Here is a 21,683-nt window from a genome sequence, read left to right as displayed (position 1 = left end):
AATCCACATAGACTACTGTTAGTACATCTTCTCCCCTTTATTTGCGAAATATAGATCCTTCCTTTTGTTCGAGGAGCCCAAAGCAGCTTACATGGGCCTCTGCCCTCCATTTTAGCCTCACAACAACCCTGCGAGGTAGATGAGGCTGGGAGTCAAGAGAGCGGCCCGAAGGCACCCAGTGAGCTTTGTGGCCAAGTGTAGCCTAGAACTCAAGTCTCCTGAGTCTCAGTCCAACACTCTGAGCACCACCCTGTTCTCCCTGCCCCCCTTCCATGCTCTTGTGCTGAATCCCCACGTTGACGCCAGAGAGCTGTGGGCGGCACGGCTGAGTTGGAGAGGAGGTGCGTGGGTTGCTCGCCACTGCCTGCCCCGGCGTTCCTTCAGTGGGAAAGCGGACAGCCGTTGCCACTTCCAGGAGTTCATGGTGAACAGCAATTGCTCCTTTTGTGCCTGGACTTCCTTCCTCCGCCTGGAGGTCTTTTTAAGTAGCCAGCTAGGCTCTGTGTCTCCTGCACTCGCTGTGTCCGACACGGTCCGGCTCAGCAGCCCTATTCTTCCCTTCTAGATTGTCCTTGGTGAGATTTCAAGGCCGCCTGATCCGAGCGTACCTGGGATGGTCTCATAGGCAGCTATGAGACAAGCTGGCTGCTTGTCCCTTGCTAGAGTGAATCCTCTCACTATGAACCTTCCCCAAGTGATGGAAGCATCACCAAAACATGGGTGCAAATAATAGGAGCAGAAAGGTCTCTAAGCCCCCCTGGGGAGGGGAACGCGCTCTCTCGATGTTCCAGGCTCTTCCTGGGTTCCCGGCGACTGAAGGGCTACAAGCGTAGAAATCTGACCTTGCAGTTCCTTACTTCACAGTCTGTTCTTGATTAATAGAAACCTTGAGCCTTTCTCCCTCCCCCGCCCCTTGGTGTGTTCACTGTCTGAACCCTGAAAGAAACGTTGCCTCTTGCCAACACCGTTCCCAGCAACTGTCGCTTGTGGCAGAGAAGCTCAGCCCCCACCGGAGGGGGGGGGAGGGCTGAGAGGAACCGCTGCAGGGCTCTCGGAGCAGTCCGGCCTCCCTCCATCTCGGCCCTCCTGATGCGCCCGGCTGCAACTCCCACAATTTCCAGCCGGCGGGGCTCCTGGGAGTTGCCATCTGGCACATCTGGAGAGGCCCCAGGTTTGGGAAGGCTGGGGGGGTCTGCTATGCTGAGGAAGCAGGCAGTGGATGGGTCATGAAAAGGCTGCTCCTCCCTTCCCCAGGGGGTCCCCCTCTTCCCCCCCAGACCTCCCCCCAGAGCGGCAGGAGTTGCACCGCTGGACTCCCCGGGGCCTTAACTCCCAAGCCAGGGTGTGGGTAGGACCGCAACCTGCGAGGGGCGCTGCAAACAGACGAGGCACTGCACAGAGCGGACGGAAGAGGCCTGCAAGGGTCCCCATGTGGGTGAAACCATTCAGCGGGCACTGCCTTTTGGCGTAGCCCTGGTTTCAGCCGTAGCCCTTTTAATAAGGTAACACAAGGCCCTTACGGATGGCTTTCCCTCCCTCTGCCCCAGGACTTGCACACAGCAGGGATGGGACTTCTGGGATCCTCACAACAAGCCTGCGAGGTAGGCCTCGGGCAGGCTGAGAGCAGACACAGGCTTGCCAGGGGCCGCCCACTTCATGACTCACGTGAAATGTGAGCCAACGCTTTCTAGCCCGGAACGTGCGCCCTGTTGATCCTATAGTTTGCCAACTCCTGAGGCGAGGGGGGCAGGGAGGAGAGGAAGAAAAGAATAAGAACAAGCAGTCCCAGGCAGACTGAAGCCCCGCCCCGGCATGTTTTGATACACGGGGCTGCCTCCCAAGGTAGAGGAAACCCGGAAAAAAGACACTTCCCGGCCGGCCGCAGCCCATAAATGCAACAACACAGAAGGAAAAAGAAAAGCCCCGCTTTTTATTTGGGTCGAGCCAGCCCAACCCAGCTGGAGGCCAGGCTCCAGTTACAGCCACCACCGGAGGAAAACAACAGCTGCCTTGCGGAGTAATCCCCCAGCGCTGGAGGGCTCTGATTCCGGGCAGGGTGCGAGAAAAGGGAACTTGGCAGAGTCCAAAGGTCACAGGCTCCTCTGCTCTCCCTGATGGGCTGCAGCCCCCCTGGACCCAGAATGCGGCTCTCCTGCGAGAGGTTCGAGGCGGAAGGCTCAGGACGTGCCCTAACCTCCGGGGAATGAGCCCACCATGGGCGGCGGCAGTCATCTTTTGAATAGCAGGAGGGGCCTCCCTCCCTCCCTCCCTGATCTCCAAACCCTAACCTGCTCCTTGCAACTTCCTCTTTCACTCCGTGTGTCTTTTCCTTGTGCTCTTTGCTGTCTGCCTCTGCTTTCTCCTCCTCCTCCTCTCTCTCTCCAGGCCCTTTCTACTTTATTCTCTTGCTTCTCCTCTGCAAAAAGACAGACCAAATGGCGGTGGTGGCCCTGGGACAACCCGCCACAGGTTGGGTCTTGGGTCCCATTGCACCAGCTGAAGGGCCGCGCTCCAGGAAACACTGGCACGTCCCTCCCCGCACAGCAGGGGGCACCCCCTGTCCACGCCTTCTCACCCCTCTTTGCTCTTTGGTCTACTGCAAAGTCCAGTGCCCGTTACCCTGGTATCTGGGCACAGGGAGCGTGGGTCGAGCCGGAAAATATCCAAAGCCAGCGAAATGCCAGTCCGCGTCGCACAGACGTTTCGTACACTGCGAAGATGCAACGGAGCATGGGACCTCGGCTCCTCAGCATCCCAAAAAGGTCATGGCTGGAGCGACATGCCCTGTGGGACAGGAGTGCACGGAGGGGTTCAAGCTTTTTTGAAGACTTGAAGTTGCTTCCTGGCTGCCACCTCTCTGAGAAGGGCACAAACGGTGCCCATCGCCATTTAAAACATGAGAGAATGAGGTGAGGAGAGGAGACACCAGTACCTACCCTGCTGAGGAGGCAAGAAGGGGGATGCCCCACACCCCTCGGGAGCAGAAGCCCATTTCTCTAGCCTCACGGACGAAACCAGTCCACTGGAACGGGCTGGGCAAAATGTCCCCACTGGATAACAGGGTTATCCTGGAAAAGTGGTGACATCCCCCCTGCCCCAGTTCTGGCTCCAGCATCCGAGCAGCGGAGAGAAAGAATTTGCCAACGTCCTTCAAGAGCCTGGGGGGAAGCCCATCAGGTCCCCAGGTGCTGGTAGGTGAATTTCCTCAGTTCGTCCCAGAAGAGGAGGCTGAGAACGGTGTGAGGTCCCAGGCGGAGGTAAGCTGGGCCCAGGCCTTTGTACAGTGCCAGGACGCCTTCCTTGCTGGAGACTTGCATGAAGCAGTCGAGGAAACCGCGATAGTGCTTGCCCTGGAGAGGAGGAGAGCGTGGCTCAGCACAGCCTGCACACGAGGCAAGCACACACTGCACACATCCGTTCCTAGAGAGGCCTGGTCTGGCTAAGGACACTCATGCTTCTGTTACCCGTCCCGTTTGGACTACTGCAATGCACTGCACGTGGGGCTGCCTTTGAAGACTGTTGGGAAACTTCGACTGGTGGAGAACAGCGTGGCCAGTGTTGATGGGCTGGTTACAGGGAGCACGTGACTCCCTCGTTACAAGAGCTTCACTGGCTACCGGCCTGCTCCCAGGCACCATTCTATAAAGCCCTGGATGTCTTGGGACCAAGCTATCTGAAAGACTCCTGTCTCCTGTACAAGCCTGCCCGGGTTATAAGTTCCTTGGGGAAGACCCATCTCTCAGTTCTACTGCCATCAGAGGCCGATTTGGTGCAGATGAGAGAGAGGGCCTTCTTGGTGGCTGCTCCCTGGCTCGGTACCCTCTCTGCTGTCCTTCTGCCAGCAGGCAAAGGCATTTGTATTCAGGCAGGCCTTTGGTGTAGAAGTGCTGGACACCGGCTCTCCCATGAACCCCTGGGGGGGAGGGGAGGGGACTACTACGGTTCCCACGGGGCGTCATTCTTACCAGGCCCATCTCATCGACCGGCTGGTTGTAGAGTCTGGTGCTGACCACGTCGAAGGGTGTCATGGCCACAGCCACAGCCACGCTGCTGATCATGCCACCGGCCAGGGCCACCATCCAGCTGCCTTCCTTGAACCACTGCATGGGAAGGAGAGGGCCGCCGTTAGACCACGCACATCATGCATCTGTTGGCCCTGCTCTCTGACCACCTCGGAATCCAGGGACATCTAGGCCACAAAGGGTGCAAGGGCCTCCTTCGCACCAGCATCCTCACCCATGCTTTATTTAACCCAGGTTTTGTTGCCCTACCCAGAGTTCATGTGGCAGATGATTGAACAAACTGTGGTTTGTTTCTATCAGTCTCTGGAGTGTTTAGTTTCCTCCTTCGCTCGCTGCCTCCCTGGATCCCTAATGCCTTTACGGCGCTGCAGTACTGCCAGGCAAAGCAGCTGTTCTTGCCTGCTGCCTCTGTAGCCTGGTGAAACAACCCACAGTTCGGGCTTCACACATAACCAGTACCCACGATTTAAATGACCCAACAACAAACCACGGGTTCTCTCTCTGGGTTGTTTTTGGTTAACAAACCAGGGTTTGTTCACACTGACCTGTTTATACGTCACAGCAACCCGGAATTGAACAACCCATACTGTGGGTTAGCATTATGCGCAAACCACGTCTTAGAAAGACGGACTGCCAGAAGGCAAAAGCACAGACCGGCCATCCTTTTCTTGGAAAGGTGTGGAGGTGGGAGAGAGAGGGGACCAGTGCCAAGGTTGAACCCTGCAGACCCATTCATCAGCTGGTCTGAGAGGCAGCGCTGAACCTCAGACCGTTGTTTCTTTGAGAGACGAAGCGGGTCGGAGATCAGAGCCATTCATGGAACTCCCCTCCCCACCCTTCCCTCAAGCCAGAACCAGGCCCTGCCTGGAGTGCACTCACCTTGTGCTTCCTGACCCACTCTTTGGCAGAGGCAAAGGTGGCCAGCTGCACGGCCGAGCCCACCATGACGCGGGGCACGGCCCCGTTCACCCCTCGCCACAGGCCCAGGAGCCCCTGCTTCTTGTAAATGGTCTCAAAAGCTCCAGAGACGCTCTGCAGAGGGAGAGGAGGGAAAGAGGGGAGGGTTACTTGGCAACAGGGAGGCTCCGGGGCAGTGGGATAGGAGAGGCAGTAGGTGCCACAGAGCCAAGGCTCACACGGGGCCCCTCTCCTCCCCACGTCCCCCTTCATCTGGCAGAAGCTGCAGGTGTGGAGGGACGATGCAGCCGTCTTACTCTCCCTGCAACGGATGCCTCTCGGCGAGGGACGTGTCCGCCGGAGTGAAAAGCATTGGCCGGTGGGCAGGTGAGGAGGCCAAGCACCCTTTCTGGCCCAATGGAACCCATGACCTAGGGAGGTCTTGGGCTCTCCCACACTTGAGGCCTTCAAGAGGCAGCTGGACAGCCGTCTGTCAGGGATGCTTTAAGGTGGACTCCTGCATAGAGCAGGGGGGTGGACTCGACGGCCTCAGAGGCCCCTCCCAACTCTACAATTCTGAGAGGCGCTACTTGGCCTCGTGGTCCTAGGGGGCAGCCCGGCCCTCCCCCCCTGACCTCCGAAACGCACTGCCCGCGCCAGCTCACCTGGTGGTTGTGCTGATGCCCCACAGCGATGGCGCCCACGGTCTGGGCCTGGAGGTGCGTTTTGACCTGCAGGAACCAACACGGAGTCAAGGGTGGCTTTGGAGAGCCGGGGGAGAGGCCGCGCCCTTCTTCACCACTCCTCCAACCCCAACTCCGTGGAGGGGAACTGGGCCTGACCCCGTACACCCCAGAGGAGGAGTTCTCCCCCCGCCCCACTCCCCCCTGCCTCTTTCCTCGCTCCAGAGAGGCATTCTGTCATTCTCCCAGCGGTGCCAGGCAGATGGGGAGCCCAGAGCGCGCTCCCTTCCTCCACTGGTGCTCTGGACCTCGCTCCTCGCCCTCACTGGCTCCCAAGTCCAGCCAACGCCTTGTTTACAGGGGGATGAAAGTCCCTCTTGCCTCACCCCAGGGATGTGGTCCTGAGCGCTGAAGAGACTGGTGCCCAGCTGTGCCCGGAACGGTTCTGGGGTTCCTTGGCAAAACACGCTTGCCCAGCGTGGGGTTCTGGGGACACCTCAGGCCTGCCCTATAGAAGGTGGTCCTGGAGAGCGACGGGGATCCTCCCTTCCCAGGGATTTGTTTAGGCCAAGGGAGCCCCAGAACCTGCTTTCAGGACTTGCACCTAGCAGGCTCTTAAGGGAAGGGAGCCCGGATGAAGATGGGGAGTGGGGCTGCAACCCCGGAGGACGGATCTAAAACTAGAGGAGCTGCAGGGCCTCAGCCCACACAGTGGTTCTGCCCCCTGCCCTAGCTGGGGCCACATCTTCCCCACATCAACATTGGGGAAGCGGTGAGATGGCAGCTCCCCTCCCCCACCCCTGGCATTTGTCCTCATTCCATGCAACTTTGGGCCGGGAACAGCCGTGCTTTAGCGAACCACGTGCGTGAAAGAGGTGTACAAAATCATGCCTGGCATGGGGAAAGCAGAGAGGGAGGAAAGCTCTTCTTCCTTGTCAATCCTACTAGAGAGATGCCTGTGGAGCTGAATGGCAGGAGATTCAGGATAGATCAAAGGCAGGGCTTCTTCCCACAGCACAGAGTTGGATTATGGGACTGTCTAGCAGGAGACGGATCGATGGGATGCCGACAACGCAGATAGTTTTAAAAGGGGATCCAACAAACCCGCAGAGGGAAAGGCCACCCATGGCCACGAGCCCTGGTGGCTACATGCTGCCTCCGGTGTCAGAGACAGAACAGCTCTGTAAACCGGTTGCAGGGAACGCGAGGAGGAGAGAACGGTGCCTTACCAGATAGGCCGGGCTGCCCACAAAGGCTCCCAGCGCCCCAGCCACGGCTCCGGCCACGATGGTTCCGCCCGGCTGTTGGGTCAAGCCGACGTCTTCCGCGTGGGAGTAGAAGCAGAAGCGCACACCGTTCATCAGCCCCTGGTACAGCAGTCCAGCCGTGAGCCCCTTCTGAAGGCCCCGGAGCCCGTCGGCCTGGCACACGGCCACCATGGCCTGCAGCACCCCTCGGTAGTGGCGGGGGTACGTGCCCCGTGAGCGGAGCTCCCCTTGCAGCTGCAGCCGCGTCTTGACCACCTCCAGCGGGTTGGTGAACACACAGGCCATGCAGCACGCCGCAGCGCCCAAGACAAAATCCACAGGTGGCGAGGGCGAGACGATGGTGGGGCGGCCGTGGGAGGGCTCCATGGCGCAGCCTCCGCAGGACCGGGCAAGGGAGCTGGCCAAAGCGCACAGGTAAGACCTCCAGAAGGCAGCTAGGCCAGCCTGCGATGCGCCCGGCAAGTGCCTGCCTCCGCCAAAGCCTTGAGGAGCCACGGAGACCCACGGCAGCGGGACAGCGGCAAGCAGGCAGTGACGGGAGGGGAGGGGAGGGCAGGGCTCAGCTCCTTGCGCCCTGCAGCCAGGGTGCCTGCCCGAGCACCGGCTCCTCTTCCTCCCCGGAATCCAGCTTGCTCTGTGCTGCCCACGGTGCCGGCCGCCTTCGCAGCTCCTTTGGTCTCCGCTGGAAGCTCTCTCCCTCCGCCAGCCCTCTCGGCAAGCCTCCACTTGCTCTGGATGAAACGGGGGTGGGGAGCTTCCTTTTATCCGCCTCTATGCCAGGGAAGGGGGCCGGCCGTGGGAGGGAACCCAGGACCGAATGTAGGGGAAAGTTCAGCCGGGTTAGGGCTGTGGCCGCAGGCAGGAGGCATACAAAGGAAAGCCCAGCCCTGTCCGGCGTTCAGCACCTGCCCCCTGCATGTTTTCTGAGGATCCTCTTACTCCTGAACTTGCAGGCAGGGAAAAGAGACAAAGCGATGGAGCTTTTTCTGGCCCACAAAAGGGTCTTTTTGTTTCTACAACGAGAACGTCTCCCGAGAAAGCTGAAGGATGGGATGGATTTCCTGCATGGATGATCAGTTCTGCCTGCCTACACAAGCCGCGAAGGCTCACGGGTCAACAAGTGGCACTCCAGGAACCCGACACGTACAGCCAAAGCGTCCGCTGGGCCCTTCTAAGGAAACAGCCAGGCTGACAGACACGTCCTGAACACGAGCTGGAGCCCTCCACAGGACGGGATGCTCCTGTGCTTCCAGCGTGTCCGGGGCAGTTTATAAACAGACCTCTCCCCGTCCAGGGCTGGAAATAGCCTTTTCTCAGTCAGGGGATCGTGTTACTGATGGCCAGGGCACGCATGCATCAGGGGCCACTGCAAGGACCACAAGGTCCTTGCTCCGAAAACCCCCAGCGGCCTTTTTGAGAAACCCCCCTCTGCAGGCGATGCCCAGTCCAGCCGCCCCCTTGCTTTGCCTTGGCCCCTCCCAAACCCCTTTCAGGGCAGCTTTTCCTCCTCCTCCTCCCTCTCTCTCTTGCAGTCCTGAGGGACTGTCCCATTCAGGAGGTAAACAGGGCCCAGTCCTGCCTTGGGTCCTTCAGAAGTTCTTCAGACCTCCTCCCAGGACGCCAGAGGTTAAAAGAGGAGCCCTGAATTGCGAGGGAGAAATCAGTGGGGCTGGCCTGCCTTGCCCCCAATTCCCCTCCTCCTCCTCCTCCCCAGAGCCAGAGGCTTTGCAAAACAACCAAAGAACTTGGCACCTCTCTCAGGCCGAATCCTGCCCCAGCCCTTAAGCGGCCTCTTGATGCCAAGCACACCTGGGCTCAGCTCCTCCTGGGCTAAAGGCACAGTCAACCAGCCGGAGGAAGCAGGCAAAGGCCGAGCAGAGAAACCCGTGGGCTGATTCGCTTTTGAGAACGACGCCAAAGAGGCCCAAAGAGCCAGCTGGTTCCTCTTCCTGGTGCCCGGAGCTCCGGAAGCAGCTTCCAGAAGCCATTCCAGGGGACCACAGCGCATGCAGCCCCCCCTCCATGCTCTCTCCCAGGAGTTTGAAGCCCCAGGGCTGAGCCAAAGGGGGGGTTCGGGCCGCAGAAGGAGGGAGTCTTTTTTGTGGGGGGGAACATCCCCAGACCAGCAGGCAGTGTCATTCTGAATTACCAAGGACAGTTTATTACAGGGTGGAATGGAAATGTATGTACAGGTACATTCTGTCCCAGAGGCCTCCTCCTGGCTCTTGCGTGAGCCACTTTGTAAGTGAGCAAGTCCCCAACTTGTTAAAACGAGGAATTTTAAAAATATGAAACAGCTTGAATAAAAAAAGAAACCCACCAGGCAAATAAAACCCCAGCTCTGTCTAGAAAGGATATATCATGACAGATAAGCGATGGGAGTTCCTACGGATTTGCTCCTGCAAACAAAGGCTTTGATATATTACGTTCTGCCACTTCCACCCACCCAGGTCCCTGCCGATGACTTCAAGCGCCCCAACGACACTGGCCTGAAGGACTGGGCTCGCCTCCAACCTTCTGCCAGACGGGCAACACGGGAATGTGAGACGGCCGGATCCGCACAGGCCCTGGCAGACGCCAGGCGGGTGGCGCAGCTCGTGCCCGGCCTTTTCAGGCCCATGACGGACCGCTGCGCAGAAGGCACAGTAAGCCCCCTCCCGCCCCCTGTGCCGGAGCCTGCGTGAATCCACACAACCCGCTTCCCCAAGAGAGCCAGGCGAGTTTGGCTGTGTGGGAATCTCACACCCAGGGACAGGCTGCCCCCTGCTGGTCATGCAGGGGAAAAGGGAGCTCTCTGGGGAGCACCACGTCCCCTGTATGCCAGGGAATGATGAGGCCCAATCCGTCACTTCGGCCTTGACCGTGAGCCCACCAAGGCCAGGGCAGAGGTCCCGGCGACGGGCAGAGACGGCCTCTTCACCCAATGGCGATGCCGGGGCGGAGTAGGGAGAACTATCCAGGAGGGGGGGCGTGCGTTGGTCCACGTAGCCTCCCGGCAGCGTGAAACGGTACACGATTGGCGATTGTTTTTAACGAGAGGAAAGCATGCAGGCGCCCTCAGCGTTCCACTCTCACCACCGTCTCAAGAGGAACCGGCAGTCTCAGGCACAGCTTCCAGACCGTGCTTTGGCAGAGGCCCGTGCCTCCCGGCCCCCATTAACAAGAGGTTAGTATTCCTTGAAAGAAGAAGTCCCCAAACCGGCAGCTCGTCCTGGAAGCAAAGGCATTGGCGCCGCAGCGGCTGACCGGGAGAGGTGGCACACGGGTCCCGTCGGCCGCGTCGTCACCCCCGGCAAGGATCGCGCCGTCATCTCCGGTCAAGCCACAGCGAGAGGCGAGACGGGCCGTGACGCGAGGAGCACAGGGCTCGGTCGGCCCGTCACAGTCACAAACGGGGCCGTCGCTTTCCGCTCGGTGCAAAGTGGCGCCCAGAGCAGGCGCTGGCTGAGCAGCCGTCTTCCGAGATGCCGACAGCAGCTCCACGGACCCTCCCCCTGGGAGGCTGCGAGGCAGCCCCGGGGAGGCGCTTCCCCCCACCAGCCAGAGCGCCCGCCGACCCGCCTGCTTCAAGCTGCTGCCGGGAGGCAAAGGGCGGCTTCTTCAACCCCTCCCGCTGCAGAACGGTGTCCGGCTCCGCCTGCTGGGAGGCTAACACCAGGGGTCCCGGGAAGCCCGGCCGCGGCAGAGGCTGTCGCTGCGCTGCCATGCGCTGTGGATCAAGCTCAGGGCATCCTCGCACTTCTTCCGCACGCAGCCATCCTCAATCAGCTTGTGAGAAAGGTCGACCTGCCGGCACAGGAGGGTGAAGGAGGTTAGCAGGAGGCCACGGCCAGGAAAGAGGGAGAGGAAGGGGGCAGCAGGAGGGTTCCCGTCTGCCTGGCGGGCCCACGAGCAGGAGGAGGGAAAGGGGAGCCCAGGGGGCCTCCAGGAGCCAAGCTATGGACCCCCCAGCCACCTGACCCGTGTGGCAGCCCAGCAGCAGGGGCGGGGGTGGGGGGTGGAATTGGCCGTGACCTGGGTTGGGGGGCAACCCCATGGCGCAGAGCACGGAGCACCAGCATCCAGCACGCGGCCATCCTGCACAGGCCAAGCAGAAGCACCGGCAGGCCACCGAGTCAGCAGCCAGGCCGGCCGGCAGCCAGGCCAGGTTACCTGGTAGGTGTTTTTCCACACGGCGCCCAGGGCGGAGAGGAACCGCTCCAGTTCTGCCGTGCAACTAAAATAGAGGACCCAAGGGGGCAGGTATTGCTTGCGATCCTGGACAAACTCCTAGGAACAGGGAGACAGGCGCAATCTCAGTGGCAGAGCACAGACCTTGCACGCAGAAGGTCCCGGGTTCAATCCGGGTAGGGCTGGGGAAACGCCCTGGAGGGAAACCCTGGCCAGGCCGCGGCTGGCAATCCGGGTCTACCAAGACCAAAGGCCAGCCCAGTCGAAGGCAGCCTCCTTGGCGCCCCCCACGGTACTCACCACGAGGCAGTATTCCCGGCCGGGCTCCGTGGAGACCGAAGCCACGTCCCCCAGCTCGGCGCTGGCCAGCGAGCGGAAGAAGCTGGTCTGGCAGTCCTCGTGGCAGGTGAAGACTTTCTGCTCCGTCACCACCAGGCAGCAGGGGATGCAGGGGGCAGGAGCCACGCCCTGGGGGACGACCTGGAGGGGCAGGGAGAGAAGGGGGGGAGGCCAGGAACCCTGTGAGCCTCTGATGTGGCTCTCGGAGAGGGCGTGGGCCCAACTGCAGAGAGGTCCGGGCCGCCCCCAGCCCAGGCACCCACCATGACAGGGGTGGAGAAGGACGTGGTTGGAGTGAAACTCCCATCACCCCAACCAGCATCGTCAATGGCGAGGGAATCCCCTCTGCTTTGCAGCGCACCACCTTTTCTCAAGCCACGAAATCCACAGGGCCCGACCGGGAAGCGGCCTCACGGTTGCCAAGCGCAGCCTCCGCCCTCTCCAGGCCTCCTTCTGCCCTCTTACCCCTTTGGAGACGGCCTGGCACAGGAACTGCATCCAGTCGGCCATCTCCTCTTCGTTTTCCGCGCTCAGCTCCAGGGAGGGCCGGTCGCTCAGGATCACCTGGAAGGCGTGGGGCCGGTCTGTGGTGTTCGACCTCCGGCAGCCGCCGCACTGCTCCCCGCTGCAAGGGACAGGGAGTTGGGGGGGATGTCGCAAAGGAGACGCGGGGGAAGAGGACGAGGGATCGGGGCGCGTTCACGGGCTCCGGTGCCGTAGACCCAGCCCCCACTTACCCCATGTTCACGGAGAGCAGAGGGGTGACGTCGGTGCGGTCCGGATACTGGTACAAGATGCCATTGCTGCAGACGGGGGGGGAAACAGGTCACGCTCTTGCTCGGAAGGGTGCCGGCTCCCCCACACACCTCCCATAATTCAGGGACAGGTTCCCTGCCCTATGCACAGGACTCCAGGTGGGGACCTCAGATGCGAGCCCACTGTAGCCACGGTGCGGTTCCTGCCCAGAGCCCACCCCACCGCAGCCGCCTCGGCCCTGTCGGGCGCCCTCAATGCCCACCCCGGGGCTCTCACCTGAGCACCACGAAGCAGGACCGCCAGTTCTCCTTGCCCAGGTAATTGGTGCCCGCCTTGTAGCTCAGCATGCCTTCCTTCGTGATGGAGCTCTCGGCCAAGGTGTAGTGGGAAGGGGCGGGCCCCGGGGCCTCGTCCAGGGGGTCCTCCCAGTGAACGAGGCCATAGAAGCGCACCACCACTTCGGAGGCCTGCAACGGAACCGCCCCGCCCCACCTGCGGCGTTAATGATCTCCTAGTGGGGGGGGGAGGGGGGTGCTGAAGCACTGGGGAACGGAGGGGAAGGTGGCGGCTGAAGGCCCCGCTACAGAACGGGAAAGCCCGGCTTCCTCGGACCTTACAGGACGGCGCTTGACCAAGCGGGGATAGAAAAGGGGGACACTTATACTGGTTTATAAACACGCGCATAAACAAGTAAGGCTAAACTGATTTAAGCAGGTCAAGCTCCAGAGGGAGTCCGTGTTTCCAAGGACATCCCATCAGACTTTCCAGCTGCGCCTGTCGATGGGTCTACATAACCAACTGTTCCTATGACTTATAAGCACGTGTTTATAAACCGATAGAAAAGTGCTCCTTTTATGCAACACCACGCCTGAAGACCTCAGACTTGGTGGCAGAACGCCCCCCCCCCCCCCCGCAGGTCAGGAGAACGGCCCGCAGCTCACCTCCCGCTTGGACTCCTGGGCCACGAACTTGGCCAGCGCGAGCTTCTCCATGGTGGCGTCAGTCAGGATACTGGGATAGGGCGGCTCCCGGCACCCTTTGATCATCGCCGACTTGAGAGATGCCAGGAAAAACCTTGGGGGGGGGGAGAGGGAGGGAAGCCGGAGTCAGGGGGCACAGCCACGCCCCAGGGGAGCGGCAGGCGGATTCCGTCCGGTTCTGAAAGCGAGGCCAGGCCAGGAAGCCCGAGCCAGACCCGGGAAGGGACGTGCCCCGCCGGCCCTATGTAGGAGTGCGGCCTCACTGCCCCCAGGGCCGGAAGGGGGTGCTTGGAGGGCCGGAGGAGAACCCCTTCGAGGCAGGCCCCGCGCCCTTGGCCCTCACAGCCGCCTTGCGAGGGGAGGGGAGGGGAGAGAGAGGGCCCCGGACGGGTGGGCACGCGTGGCCGGCTCACTCACTCGGTCAGGGTCGCGTCGGCCGTGTCCAGGAGGAATTGCTTCCTGCGGTTGGTGCAGACCAAGGTCACCGTCTGCTGATCCAGACCCACCTGCCGGGGGAGCAGAGCATTCTGGGTGAGGAGCCCCAGCGCTCCTCAAAGAAGGCTCGGCCAGGGAGCCCGCTCGGCCTCCCAGAAGCTGCTAGGCTGAGGAGGGCCACGGGGGGCCTGGCGAGGGATCGGCACCCTGGCTGATGGCGCAGGTCTTGGGGGCCACATGGGGCGACCCCCGGGCGCAGCCTCCCCTTGCCGGGGGACCACGCTTCTTTCTCTGGAGGCCTCCTCCACCCCATGGGCAGCAGTTGGCTTGTCTGCTGAGCGGCCCCAACAGCCCCAGGGAAGCAGAGCCCACCTCGGTCCAACAATGGGGGGGGCAGGAGATCTCCCTCCCTCCACTCACCGAGACGTAGTCCAACTCGTTGTAGGAAACGGCTTCCTCCACCATGTACGGCTTCTCGGCGGCTCCTGACAAAAAGCAGGGCAGGGGAGGGTGAGCCAAGCCAGGCGCTGTGTCTCTCTACGGCCCAGGAGGAAGACCAGGGGGGGAGGGGGCAGGGGGGTCCCACGGATGTGGGGAACAGGACTTCTCCGACCCGAGGGGCTGCAGCCCAGGCCCTCACAAGGTAGCCTGCGTAGAACCGCTTGTTCGGCCCGAGGTCCGCGGCATCCCTCCCGCCCCTCCGAAATGGAAGGAGACGGCTCCATTTGGAAGGACAAAACTAGAATCGCTTGTGGGGTGGGGGGGAGGGAGGGAAGGCTCCTGCAAATACCTTTGCGGATGAGGTACACGTAGCAATCCGTCAACAGCACGAAGACCAGCTGGAGGTTCCCCTCCATGTGTCCAGTGCTCATCCGGATCATCTGCTCAGGAATGAGGAGAGAAGCTCTGAGTCAGGGAGCAAGGAAGCCGGGAAACGCTCCCCCCTCCCCACTGTAGCTCTTCTGGGGCAGCGTGGAAACACACACATCCCCACGTCCTCCCGTCCTGCGATCCACTAGAACTCCCGGGGGCCCTTCCCACCCTTCTCCACCACTTCCACGTGACTGGCAAGCGCCTTCTCCTTGGGCGCCTTCGCCCGGAGGGGGAGCTCCAGTCTCACCTGGTCAGCCTTGCTCTGTTCCCCCTGAGGCGCCTGCAGCTTCGGCTCCAGCAAGGGGCACCTGGCGGTGGCGTCGTTCTCCTGCTTCCCTCTGAGCTTCTCCAGGGCAGGGGGGTCCGTGACTTTCCCTTCCTTTTCCTTGACTCGCGTCAGCACCACGCAAGGCATGAGTTCGAGGCGGTTCTTCGCAGCCCCTTCCTTGTCCGCCCTCTCCCGGCTCAGCTTGCCGCCGCTTTTTATTTTCTCAGGACTGGGGTCTCTCTCGTTTTCTGGATCCGTTTCAGAAGACTGGGAGCTGGGAGAATGGACTTTAGCCTTGCGCTTTTGCTTCTCCGTTTTCTCCTTTTCGGGTTTTTCTGGCTTCTCTTTCCTCACGAGGCGCTTGTCTTTGTCAGGTCTCTCTTGCTCAAAAGCGCGCTCTTTCTCCGGCTTCTCGTTTTTTGCATGTCGCTCGAGGCGGGCTTTGTCCGGTTTATCGTAGCGTGGCGGAGAAAGCGAGCTGCAGCTGCCACTCCGCTCAGAATCGCTCTGCAGCCTCTGCGACGGAGACGCCCCGGGGCTTTGGGGCCGCCAGGAATGAGCAGGGCTTTGGCTCCGCTCAATGGGCCTTCTTTTGTGGTCCCGGTCCCGGTCTGATTCAAACCGCTCCCGCTCCCGTTGCCTGTAGCTGTATTCCCTTATGTCTTCCTCGTAAGGGTCACCCCTGTCGTCTCTGTATTCCCGCGGGTCATAATAGTCTCCTTGGTAAGGATCCCAGTCTGCATAGAACTCCCTGCCGTGGGCCGGATATTCTCTCCGAGGATCTTCAGGATACGTCCCTGGTGTTCGCACAGCTTCGTAATAAGTACGATCCGCAGCATAGTCATAAGATCCTCTTCTCTCGTCTCTGCCAAACACAAGGACACCGGAAAGTTAGCTTTTCCCCAGTTCAAGGCTGCCACAAGCAGCTTAATCATTGCAGCTATGCATTCATCCAAAGATAAACTGGCACAAACCGATTATCCAGGAAACGGAGAAAAAGGGAAAGCCGACAGAGGAAGGGCATGAGCACAAGCCGCCCCCGTTCTCCACAGCCACTGGTGTCCACAGGCATGCAGGCTCTGGAATGTAGTGGTGAGGGGGTTGGACTGGGGAGGTCCGGGTTCTATTCTCCACTTGGCCATGAGGCTCACCTGGATGACTTTGGCATAGGGATGGTGCGGCCACTGGGTTGGGGCTCAAAGAGCAGTGATTCCTCCCCGGCTCGGCCCCCTGGACGCCAGTCCGCAGAAGATCCCTGCATTTGCTCAACTCGGTGCAGGGGCCATTTATGCAAATGGCGTCCGTAAAGCGGCCCGTGATGTTGCGTAAATGGTCCTTTACGAAAAAGGCCAAGCTGCCATTTTTATGCAAAACGGTGGCTCGGTGAGAGAGCAGGCCACTGTGCACTGATCACCTGTGGACCACCCTGCAGCTCACCACATGCAGCGAGCAAGGTCGGGTGGTTGGCGGGGGTCCAGCGAGCGGGAGAGCGACAGTGAGTTCCCCCATCCCTACTTTTAGCCGGTCACCAACTCTCAGCCCCAACCTACCTGACAGGGCTGTTGTGAGCACAAAACTAGCTCTTAAGAAACAGCCAACACTTAGCTGCCTAGGAAGGGAAGTGCCCCACCTCCCTGTTCTTGCAGCCTTCCGGCCTCCGAATGTTACAAGAACGCCCTCCTCTTGTCAGAGAGGGAGACTGATCTTCTGTGGGAAACTGGAATGTACAAAGTAGCCCAAACTTTGTGACTCTGCTATACCCAAAACAAGTGATATTTTATTTATTACTTGTTTTATGTACGAGTTGCCTTTCCAGCAACTAAAAAGTGCTGCATAAAGACATACTAACTAAAAATGGGACCCTAAAATCCTTCAGGAAAGGAGAACTTGTGACACAAAAATGTGGGAGCAAAAGCCCCCGACAAGGAGGGACTATACCACTGCAGTGGCATAAGCATGTCAGAAGCACTCACCTTCTCTCTGCAAGCATTTCATAGAAGTCTCTAATATCCTGGCCAGTCTTCTTCATGGAGCGACAGAAGGCCAACTGGCTCTTGTGGTTTGCAAAATCCACCTGAAAAATAAGAATATTTCAAGATGTGTTACTCCCAGTTAAGGCCCAATTCCTGCAAACGTTTTATCACCTGCATTTAAAACGTGGGGAAAACAGAATGCAGGAATGACATTATTAAACCATGATGTGAGGAGAACTTCTCTTTGCTAGTGGGTCTGAGGCACAAGCTAATGGCAGTGGAACGTGGGACCTTGCAAGTCCGACGGAGGCATGAGAGCGCTGTCACGTCGGTTGGGCCCATCCGATCCACCGTTCCGCTTCGAAAACGGTCCAGCCAGGTGCCCTTGGGCAGCTACCAGCTCTGAGCAGGGAGGCTCAGCGTCAGCATTACGGCTCGTAGCCACTGACGGTGAAAACAGGGTCTTGCTCTCAGGGTTATCGGCACTTGGGAAGGAAGTTCTGTGGTAAGCAGCCAGAGCATTTGTACAACTGCAAAGCTAGTGGTAGGGGCACCAAGGCCAACATCCCAAGGACGGAAAGGCTGAGCAACGCAAGTGACAGGCCAGAAGGGAGGCCTGCTCACAACAGCAGCAGAAGATGCCCTCACACCTCTGTTAAGCAGAGAAGGGGATGGTGAACGCTTGGAGACGGGGACAGAATGTTCTGCGCCTTGAAGCAGTTCCCCTGGCGGTCCTGTTGTGTTCTGTTTTATATATATATATAGCTCTCCAAGATGTGAATTTTGCGGACCTTAATTTTATTCCCACCGATTTTCCTCCCCTTGGTCTCTTCTACAGCTGCTTGCGCGTATTCAGTCTCGTTGTAGAGAACGAGGGCCATGCCTTTTAAGCGGTCAAACGCCACCTGTAAAGACAACAAAACCAAACCAAAATAAGAGCCTCGTCCGCAGGAGGAAACATCAGTCCCAGAAAGTTCCTGCGATTTGGGGGCCGGCAGCGGAGATACCGTTCAGATACCGAATTACAGGAGTTTTCAGCTCCCCCACAAAAAGCACGTTGTAACTCAGGCAATGGAAAGGCCCAAAAGAGATTCCTCTGGACTGTGCAAACTGTGGCTTGAGGTATTTTCATGCCTTTATTTTGTTTTTCTGTGTTTTATTTATTCCCCCCCACCCCCCAGTCATTTTAGCTGGCAGAACTTATAGAAGACGTTAGTGGGACGTTTTAGGCCCAGAAAGCACGACTTCCTTTTTAAAAAATGGTAAAACTGCAGCGCTCGTCCCACGTTCAGGTGCTAAAGGTGGTGCTTCAGCCTGAACACAAGCAATGCACGAGTTCAAAAGCCCAGGCATTGGCACGGAGCTTGTGCAGGAGACCTTCCCGGCCCAGGCTTGTCCAAACAGCCTGCGTTTCTCGTTCATCCTGAGGCACGAGAAGAGGGACACGGCTCCAAGCTGCGAAACCAGCTTCTGCCGGCGCTACAAGGGAATTTGCGCTTTTAAACATGAGCGTGTACCTCAGATATATGTGGGAGGGCAAGCTATTAAAGGCACTGTGGGCCTGGACATGCAGCGGAGTTGTGGCAAGGACCTTCCCTTTGCATTCATTTCCCTCCCCGCTTAGAACAGGAGCCCCACGCGGCGCTCCATCCCCGAAGTCCCTGCGATTCTGCAGTCGGGGGAGGGGATGGGGCGGCAGAGGGAGAGGGGAGCACGCGTACACGGAGCGCTTCCCTTCCGCCAGCCGGGAGGGGCTCCTTTGGAGCCTTCTCTTCCCCCAATGGAGAAGGTGGCTGCAAGGGATTTCGAGCCCTCTGAAGGGTCCCTGGTTCAGCCAGGGGCTGGAGCATCTCTGCAAGATGGGGTGGGGTGGGGTCCCGGAATGAACGGGTTTGTCAAGGGGGGAAAGACAAGGGCCGCTTGACGCCGTGGAGAGCCTTCCCACCTACCTTCACCACTGGACCGTAGCGGCAGAAATGTCGCGTTAAATACTGATCCGTGACGTTTGTCGAGAGGCCGTCCAACCACACGCAGTTGGTAGGCATACTCTTCCCAAAGCCCAGCTGGGACACAAGAGGGTGGAAAACGTCCAGTCAGGCAAAGGATTCACAATTAAGCTCGTTTAAAACAAGAGCAGGCCTGCTTCGGCGTCAATAGCCCTAGGGCAGGTGTGAGAAAGTAATACGCTGGCTTTAATTAACGTACACTGTACAAGCTTAAATGGACGCCAACTCAGGTTCGTTCCTATTGCTAGTGGATGAAGCACGGTCCGTACAGGGCAGGCAGGGTGAGCCAGGGAGAAAACGGCTAACGGCAGAGACAGCAAACACAGCCTCTGCACCCATCGCTTAGCCCACGCAACTGGGCCAAGAAATGCCATCTGGAGGGACTGGAAGAACCAGCAAGAATCTTCTGTTTTCCTGGTCCGCAGGAAAACAGAAAAGCCCGGAGAGGGAAGCTGGACTCCTATTCTCACACCACCATACCAACTGGTAAGAGCAATTCTACATCTCAGGAAGAAAAACCTCCAAGAGCAGCACCTATAAGGGGGGGGAAATGCATTTACCTTGAGCCGATTATTTCCGAGATATTCTCCGTCCATCTTCTTGATTGCTTTACACACACTTGCAATATCGCAGTATTGGAGGAATGCGTACTGAGGGACCCCGTTCACTTTCTTAATGTCAATATCCTGGTGGAGGAAGAAGAGCAGCCTGCGTTGAGAGATGCGGAGGGCCGAAGGCACCACAGAGGCAGCCGGGTCAAGCAGGATTCAGCTTCTCCGAAAGAAGAGCTGGCCTCCTGCACCTGAGGAGCAGGCACGCGCCTCTGCCCCTTTGCGTTCTGTGGGCTTAAAGCCCCTCCTGGGATGCAGGTGTCCTCCTAGAGAAAGCAACCGCCAGCACCTCAAACATGCCCCGGCCCACCTAGCACAACAACGGGTGGGCCTGGGCCGGCGTTCCCCAACCTTGGGTCCTCCAGGTCTGCTGGGCTACAGTGTCCATCAGGGCACTTCTCATGTTCTTAAATGTTCTTCTCATTTCCTCTAATGACTAGCGACCCAGGCAAACGCCACGTTTGCAGAGCAGGACGACTCATCCTTTTGCACCACAAGCAGAAGCCGGATGGTTTCCTCTCCTTTCAAAACCACACGTGGGTCTTACATTGTGAGCGGAGCGCTAAAAGTTTCAGGCGCGCTAAAGCAGGGCTGGGCTTTCGGCTGCTTCAGGAAGGCTAAATCACATACTCAACTCATCTGGTTGGGGAGAAGGGCAAGACGCTCACAGAAGACTTCCTTTCCCAGAAGCCTTTTAAAAACAGCTTTCCATCCGAAAATGGGATGTCCCTCCTTACTGGGCATTTCTTTTCCTGAGTTTGCATGCAGTGCTGGGGAGGGAATGAGCGAAGGGAGGGAAATTAAAAGCCCCAGCAACGCTCAGCTCTAGCCATTCTGCTTACCATCGCATTCCCTGTCGCTATTGTGTGGAACAGCCTCCCCACCGCCCCCACGAAGCGGAAGCAGCTTTCGCTGAGCCAGACCCGCATCGCTCTGCCATGGAACTGAGTTTGCGAAAGGATACTTCCGGGGGCGGGGGGGGGAATCCCAGAAGGGTACAAACGAGAACAGCAATGCCCATCAGTTGATGCTGTGGCCAGTCTCCAAGGGAAGGGGCAGCGCGCCAGGGCTGCTTCAGCTACCTCCCTCACTACTGCTCCCTTCTGGCAGCACAGCCAAACTCCCTCACTTCCCACCTCAAGGGTGTCTCCTGTCTTTGCAAGGGAACACGAGGAAGAAGGTACTCTCGGCGGTAGGCAGGGTTCAAAGGACATAAAGAAGAACCATTGTCATCCTAAGGTTGTTAAGACAGTGCTATCTAGGGATACCGAAACGGCCCTTTCACCTCTGGAGTTTATCCTTTCCACAGCAAGGACCAATACGATCTAGCTACATGTAACAGTTCCAAGCAACTTAGGACAATGCACCTTTAATGCTCACGTTTAGGAAGCTGAACCATGGTTCTGTCACAAGAACGTACAAATTGTCTCTCTAGATACGCACACACAGAGACACACACTGTGTACATACCCCGATCCACCCGAAACGCTGAAAAATGTTGCGAAGGTCGTGATACGTGGTGGTTTTCTCCAGGTTCCCAATGAAGAGAGTTCTCGTTGCTCTGGGGTGAAATTCATCTCTCCTTTCATCCAAAGGCTGAAACTCATTCTCACTTTCTGTTTCTGAAGGCAGAGAATAAAAGTAGTAGTTCACGGTATGGGAAACTGACTTGAAGGAACAAATAGGGCAACAGAGTTGGAAAGGGATATGGAAACAAGGAGTGTTGAGAAATATGTCTGTGAGGATAAAAGAAAACTATTACAAGATTGTCTGGAGGTGGTACATAACCCCTGTAAAATTAAATAAAATAAATAAGATGAATTCAGCAACATGTTGGAGAGGTTGTCAAGAGAAAGGAACGTATTTACATATGTGGTGGGAATGTGAATTTGTACAAAAATTATGGAAAATGGTGTTTAAAGAGATAAAAGAAATTTTAGGAATGGAGATTGAAGAGACACCTATAGTGGCATTGTTATCAGTATATGGAGAATTGAATTGTAATCAAGGGACAAAAGAATTGATAATTAATTTGTTAACAGCAGCAAGATTAATGATATCTAGGAACTGGAAGGTTCAAGGGGATTATCATATAGAAGATTGGTATAAAGAAATATGGGATATTGCTATTAATGATAAATTAACATGTAATATAAAAGTTAGAAGAGGAATGATAAAAACAAATGACTTTGAAGGAATATGGAAACAGTTTTTAGAATTTGTATTATTAAAGGGGAGAGGGAAAACACCTCCAGAAGAAGTAATGAGATTTTGGAAATATGAATAAGATCCCGTGGTTGGAGGGAGCACTTTTATGTTAATTATGATTATGTTAAAGAGAATTAAGTTGGAACATATGTTTATCAAATTGTTTACTTTATATTATTGTGTATTATGTGATA

The 21,683-nt window shown here is 57.9% G+C and overlaps 2 protein-coding genes across 3 annotated transcripts in view; both read right to left on the bottom strand.

Annotated features, from left to right (window-relative positions):
- Positions 1–2,275: 2,275 nt before the first annotated feature.
- Positions 2,276–7,263, bottom strand: SLC25A34 (solute carrier family 25 member 34). The gene is made up of 5 exons (XM_063145117.1): positions 6,832–7,263; positions 5,585–5,650; positions 4,902–5,054; positions 3,966–4,100; positions 2,276–3,350 (listed from the first exon to the last, which is right to left on the bottom strand). The coding sequence occupies exons 1-5, from the start codon at positions 7,234–7,236 to the stop codon at positions 3,174–3,176; spliced, it is 936 nt and encodes a 311-aa protein (XP_063001187.1). The 5' UTR covers positions 7,237–7,263; the 3' UTR covers positions 2,276–3,173.
- A 1,770-nt stretch (positions 7,264–9,033) lies between these two features.
- Positions 9,034–21,683, bottom strand: part of LOC134411350 (msx2-interacting protein-like) — a 33,074-nt gene continuing 20,424 nt past the window's right edge. For both annotated transcript variants that reach the window (XM_063145089.1, XM_063145090.1), the window contains 16 exons: positions 20,752–20,903; positions 19,231–19,356; positions 18,614–18,727; positions 17,456–17,569; positions 16,665–16,765; positions 14,671–15,556; positions 14,341–14,431; positions 13,971–14,035; positions 13,533–13,621; positions 13,077–13,209; positions 12,412–12,602; positions 12,117–12,182; positions 11,845–12,004; positions 11,341–11,520; positions 11,023–11,139; positions 9,034–10,656 (listed from right to left, as the gene is read on the bottom strand). In XM_063145089.1, coding sequence (XP_063001159.1) covers positions 10,519–10,656; positions 11,023–11,139; positions 11,341–11,520; positions 11,845–12,004; positions 12,117–12,182; positions 12,412–12,602; positions 13,077–13,209; positions 13,533–13,621; positions 13,971–14,035; positions 14,341–14,431; positions 14,671–15,556; positions 16,665–16,765; positions 17,456–17,569; positions 18,614–18,727; positions 19,231–19,356; positions 20,752–20,903 — 2,723 coding nt within the window. In that variant the 3' untranslated portion in view covers positions 9,034–10,518. The remainder of the gene's footprint in view (positions 10,657–11,022; positions 11,140–11,340; positions 11,521–11,844; positions 12,005–12,116; positions 12,183–12,411; positions 12,603–13,076; positions 13,210–13,532; positions 13,622–13,970; positions 14,036–14,340; positions 14,432–14,670; positions 15,557–16,664; positions 16,766–17,455; positions 17,570–18,613; positions 18,728–19,230; positions 19,357–20,751; positions 20,904–21,683) is intronic.

The sequence above is a fragment of the Elgaria multicarinata genome, chromosome 20, assembly GCF_023053635.1.
Source record: "Elgaria multicarinata webbii isolate HBS135686 ecotype San Diego chromosome 20, rElgMul1.1.pri, whole genome shotgun sequence".
NCBI classification, from domain to species: domain Eukaryota; kingdom Metazoa; phylum Chordata; class Lepidosauria; order Squamata; family Anguidae; genus Elgaria; species Elgaria multicarinata.
Note: the sequence above shows the minus strand (reverse complement) of the source record. Positions and strands in the feature narration are given on the sequence as shown.

Bases quoted from the DNA above. Each gene is read 5' to 3' on its own strand.
- SLC25A34 (XM_063145117.1), bottom strand. From the start codon at position 7,236: ATGGAGCCCTCCCACGGCCGCCCCACCATCGTCTCGCCCTCGCCACCT. The intron at 4,101-4,901 runs GTGAGTGCACTC...CTTCCCATGCAG, and splicing joins AGTGGGTCAGGAAGCACAAG to TGGTTCAAGGAAGGCAGCTG. The intron at 3,351-3,965 runs GTAAGAATGACG...CCTCCTCTCCAG, and splicing joins CGGTCGATGAGATGGGCCTG to GGCAAGCACTATCGCGGTTT.